Source organism: Saccostrea cucullata, unplaced genomic scaffold (assembly GCF_032062105.1).
Source record: "Saccostrea cucullata isolate Sc308-1 unplaced genomic scaffold, CSIRO_AGI_Scuc_v1 ctg7168, whole genome shotgun sequence".
NCBI lineage: Eukaryota > Metazoa > Mollusca > Bivalvia > Ostreida > Ostreidae > Saccostrea > Saccostrea cuccullata.
In genome coordinates this window covers 26,368-32,354 of record NW_026928208.1, presented here as the reverse complement: position 1 = coordinate 32,354, position 5,987 = coordinate 26,368, and the positions used below count along the sequence as shown (strand labels likewise).

At 31.0% G+C, this 5,987-nt stretch overlaps 1 protein-coding gene across 1 annotated transcript; it reads right to left on the bottom strand.

Moving 5' to 3' along the window:
• Positions 1-2,264: 2,264 nt before the first annotated feature.
• Positions 2,265-3,736, bottom strand: LOC134276776 (uncharacterized). The gene has a single exon (XM_062759061.1). It carries the CDS (start codon positions 3,652-3,654, stop codon positions 2,632-2,634), a length of 1,023 nt encoding a protein of 340 aa, XP_062615045.1. The 5' UTR covers positions 3,655-3,736; the 3' UTR covers positions 2,265-2,631.
• Between the last annotated feature and the right edge of the window lie 2,251 nt (positions 3,737-5,987).

The window sequence follows — 5,987 nt, the reverse complement described above, 5'->3', positions numbered from 1 at the left end:
AAGGAATAGTGTTTTCATACTTACATATATGTAATCATTTCGAGAAGACCATTCATAGGATACCAAGAACTTTGACCCTTTGACCTTGACCTTGGAGTTTGACCCACTTTTAAAAAGCAAACCTTGACTGTATCTTTAAAAGGATTAGGGTTAGTGCATTCATACTTTACATAGTTCATCCTTGTGACAAGACCTTTCTTAGGGTACCACCAAATCTGTCCCTTTGTCCTTGACCTTGGAGTTTGACCTACATTTCAAAATTGGTAACCTTAACTTTTGAAGGGTTGAGGCAAGTGTTTCCACATTTCACAAATGTATTTTTTGTGGCAAGACCTTTCATTAGATACCAATAACCTTGACCTTTTGACCTTGGAGATATCAAGAAATCCCAATAATCTAAATTTGCATATAAAAAAAGTTTAACCTTTGCTATGTTGCCATACAGGGGCATAGGTGTTTCACAAACACATCTTGTTTGAATTGTATTAATTAATTTACTTAAAACAAAAATTTATTTACTAAATCAAGGAGAATTCAGATCAGTATTTACTTAAATATGGTAGTCTAATCATTAATTGTCTGTGAGGAGGAGTTATCTTTCTTCTAAATATACCTTCATGTGAAAAAAAAGTCACACTAATAAAAATGCGAAATTAAGTACTTGAAATGTTTAACCATTTTTAAAATGGTCCTTAAAAAGATACAACTTATTCAATTTATAAGGCTTTCGAATTGGAATCAAATGTTTTATTGTTATATATAATAAAATAATTACAAAGAAATTGGCAAAAGAAATAGAAAATATAATTGTTTCCATCATAAGTAGATTTCTTCTATTAAACTATTCAGAGGGCCCAGTTAGGGAACTCTAATAAAGAAATCTGTGAGTAGTACTCACATGTCAGAGGGTCGGTACCTTGCAGTGTTTCTAGTAAATAATGTCGATTTTAGTAAATATGATAAGTATTTCATTTACTTAGTATTCTTTTGAGTAATAATATTCTAGATAATAGATTTTGATTAATTTCAGAATTACATTTACTTAGTAATATTATATAACTTTGTGAAATCCGGTAATCTGATTGGTCAATACGAAGTACTTATTTTTTAATAACGACCGCTGAAAGCGAATAATGACTCGCACGAGCTGCCTCGTTTTCACTTTCGCTTTAGACAAACATGGAGGTTCGCAAGTTGTAGGTGAGGAAAATTTAAAACATATTCTGAAGAATTCTGAGACTGATAATACAAAACAATTACTAGGATATTTGTGAATATTTTTCGGGAATAATTAGCACATACCATTTCATGGTTGAGTTCGACCTTTCCACTCGGTGAGCAGAGTTTTGACGCTGTTTACACGATTACGGAGACTAAAGAAAATATAGACAAGCATGCCATGTAAGATTGTATCTATTCTTAGAAGACATAGGTATTTATATTTTGTCATTGCATATAATTTCCTCTGCAAGTGTTAACGAGAGCGATTCTCAATCTGGGGGAGGGGGGTACTCTGTGTTATTCGGAGATAGATATCTTGCGTCATTATAATGATATGGGAAATTTATTGCCGAAACAATTTCCTCTGATTAATATTCATTGAATTCTAGAACATTTACATTCATCTTATTTATGGTTAATACTATCTCTGTAAATAATAGGATGATATTCATTGCACTAATAAATTTGGGAAATTATTATTTATATAATATAATAAATATGGACTCAATGCACGGTCAATATGCATTTATAATGACCCAGGATGACAGATATTGACCTCAGATACATGAAGTATATCGACCTCGGGCTAGCGCCCTCGGTCGATATACTACATGTATCTTCGGTCAATATCTGTCATCCTGGGTCATTATAAATGCATATTGACCTACATTGAGTCCATATTTGTATAATAATTCATAAAATTTAGTAAATAGAAAGCATATTATCTGTAAATTAAGTAATAATAATTTAACAAAAATGAGTAGTTCATTACTAACTTAAAGTAATACAATTCCTATAATTTAAGTAATTCTATTGATACTTAGTAAATCATTTTATAAGTAAATGAATTCATCCTTATTACTAATCATGTTTACAATTACTAACTATGATAGTCATTTACTTGCTATTCTGACTAAATGGATTACTAATAATTACTAGTTTTTCTTAATCTAATATCTTATTTTAAAAACAACAAGTAAAACTTTTTTTAGAGTGTTTACATTGTTGACTCTTTTTCTTTTCTTTTTTTTCTACTTTTGTTTTAAAATTTAGGTTTAAAAGAAATCCTTTTACATCGAATAGTCTTGCGTCTAAAAATCGAAATTTTTGAGACAGATTAACTTCAAATCTGTGTTCACGCCCCTTTACTTATTTCTTTTAGAAAAGTGCTGTTTTGCATTCATTGTATTCTGAAAATGAGATACGACCATTTCTTTTATATTTCACAAAAATATATTCTCATACAATTTAAAATATATATATTCTTTACTATAAATCAAGTAATAAAACATATAAACAATTTCTATATAAAAATTGTATGATAAAATTTTACATAAAAAAATAACAATTTTAAAAGAAAGACCCTTAATCTTTATAAAATATATAATGGCACTGTTTACGTTATTTAGATTATCGTTTTATCCAGAACACATTTTCCGGCCAGTAGATATACCCGCCGATTTTCAAGGGAACTAACTGTTGGTGATCCCAGTAAGGCATCAACCCGTTGTCAATCATGATCTTTATAATTTCCTTTCCGCTTGGGTTATTCTTATGCAAAACCCATTCCATTAATATACCTTTAACATTTACTGTTTGAAAGAAATTCTTTGCCGCTTTTAAAGCTTTAAGTTCTGTTCCCTCTATGTCCATTTTCACAAAAACGTCTTTGGTTTTAATCAGTGGAATTAAATCATCCAACAAAATTGACCCGATGATGATTTGCTGTGACATTCTGTCAGTTTTTAAGGGTTTAACATATGATCCCCCGATATTATTTTCTACGACCTCAATCGTAACATTTTGACGTTGATCCGAAATGGCGTTATGTACCAACGTAACATTTTCTTTCAGTGAATTAATTTCTAAAGATTTGGACAAAAGAGCAAGATTTTTGTCAAAAATGTCCACCGACACGACCGGTATTCCGAGTTTAGCTGCAAACAGCGTATACACTCCAATGTTACATCCCAGATCTACGAACGTTATTTGTGGGTTCTTTGTCAAAATGTCCCCAGTAGCATTGAGAAAATCCTGCTCCCAAGTAGCAAACTCATGAACAAAGGCTGATATCATTGTATCTTGCTTTGGGTCGTGGGTACATATTTTTATCATCCCCCTCCATGTCTGGAATGGAACACAAGGAGCACTCTTCAGCTCTTGGTACTGAAAGATGTTTACGGCATTATTTTCAGGATTGTGATCGCTTGCTATTTTTGTCTGCTCCGGAGACTTTCGATCAAACTGGTGAACGTAAAAGGAGTCGTGGATCGAGCTGTCTATGTGGTCTCGTACTGTACGTCTTTTGATTTTCACAGACGTCTTGGCTTTTTTGTCCTCCCTGTCTTGCCTGTACAGATTTATCGACAAGACAACGACGATAGAACACACAATTCCTAAGGTAATTATGACAGTTCTTCGCCTCCGTAACATGCACCAGGTATCCGTCACTTTCTAGTTTCTACGTATTGAATTGAAACAGGACCTTTCTGTAAAACACAATATGTTACAAATGACCACTAAAGATTTTGACACATGTTACACGCAAATTTAATGAGTCACTTAATCTGACACATTACACCTCGTATTACTTCAATAATTTCGCGTCAGAATTTAATGTATTTATGCATATAGTGTAATGTTCAGAAAAATGCATAATTATACCGCGTATACACAGAATTAAAGCATACATGTATCGAAAGTGTCATTTGTTAATTTTGTATCATTATGTAAACAATCAAAATCTTGATATGGAAAAGGTTGCGACATTAACAGAAATATTTAAATAACACAGTTGACATTTTTATACCCCGGGGGATTCCTCAATGCTGCACTCGATTAACAAAAGCTACAGCTTTAATCTCCCTTTGCATACTATATATACAAAATAATCCATTCCAAAATGTAGATAATTTGACCTATGATAGCTTATCAAGATATATAAAAGCTTACCAATCAGGGTGAATTTGACTTCCGTTATGTAAACCTTAAATTAACGCCCGTCTACTGTTTATTATGCAGGTAAGCGTTACCTGAAGGGGCTCGCCAGGGGGGTTAAATAAACATGTTAAAAGTCGTATGTCATTTCGTTTTCTATACAGTATAGTAAGTTACTGGCTACCTAAAACAGCGTCAGTCCTTAAATTGTTTTAACTTTTGTATTTGCATAAATTAGTTATGGTTAGTAAATATTACATATGTAACTATACATTTACGTCTGTTCAAAATTTTAATACTAGTGTCAAATATTATTCAGTATCTGTGAAATTTATTATTTTTTTTTTTAATTTCTATAACTTACCATGTTACGTTTGTATTCAATCTACATTTCTCTCGCAAGCTAACAATGTATTTCCATTTATTTCACATTAAAAATAAAAGAAATGTTAAAATAAGTTCTCACAAATATTTTTCATCAGAAGCCTGTTTATTATATTTGTTTACAATAATATATTCAATTGTAATGATTTTTGCCTATCTGCATTTATTTAGCAGAACATTTAATAATTTTCAACATTTCTAGCAAAGTTTGATTTTTTTTCTGTCACAATTTAAAGAGAACTAACTCTATGGTACCGTATGAGAGGTAGTTAAACTAAAAAAACTAATATATCATTTGCTTCAGAGTTCCTTGGTTTATTTGCTATCTTCAACAACGATTTTCTCAAATTAGGTATTGTATCACTATGGTAATATTATGATGCTTTATTTTGAACAATCTTCACCACTTCATAGCGGAAATTCCATTTATGGAACAAAGCATCTTTTTCCCCATAATATAAGAATTATTAATATGTATATAGAGAAACATGCGATTGGCTGTTACTTTGATTAGAAATTACTGTGCTTTTTCAATTTCCCATTTTCTTGCTTGCTAGATAAACACCTACCCGACGAAAAAGACCTAAAACGACATCTTTGCTGAATTTACTAAAATGGTATACAAACGAGACCAGAACTATTCGTAAATTTTTGTATATCTAGTAAATATTACTTATTATTTCAAAATATTTTCACAAATCTAGTCACTTGGAGGAGAATGGAATTTGATTAGTTTATTTAATTGCTTTTCAGTAATTTTTTAACATGTGTTAAATAAAAGAATTACATACTTGTAAAAAAAAAAAAAAGAGAGAGAAAATACACATACCTTCTTCTTCTTAAAAGGATTGTTACCATTTTTCCTAGCAACCAAGACGTTTAAAATGCATCCACCCGATGACGTATTTGATATTTGCAACAGAAAGTTGAGAAACTTCCATTTCGTCTAATATATGCAAAAATGCAAATTGTTCAGTGTTTTATTTTAACGATGATCTGTTATGGAATTTTTACAATTGTACCTTGATCTCAAATGGAGAGAATTAATATAGGCGTGGTATTAGCCTGCTGTTCAAATTCAATCCATATCCATATATTGTATACTTTTTTTGTCTATTATGAATTAAATACTTCTATAACTATGAACTGTGGAATAATTTTTGCCATCAATAATTTGCTACGGACGCCAACTCTCTGTGCACATTTACAATTCCCAATATCAGATATGTATATAATTATCAGAGAAAAAACAATTTATCTACTAACAATTTGTGACAAAAAAGTAAGAAAACGAAATCAATGCTATGTAGTGAGAGTTACTCGCTGTTTGTCCATATATCAGTACACTAAAAACAGGCCGCGAAAAATTAACTGTACACTGATCGTTATCTTGATTTAAAAAAATCACATTCATTATCTTCGGCAACAAAAACATTTCACTTGAA

Coding starts and splice junctions, on each gene's coding strand:
- LOC134276776 (XM_062759061.1), bottom strand. CDS start 3,654: ATGTTACGGAGGCGAAGAACTGTCATAATTACCTTAGGAATTGTGTGT.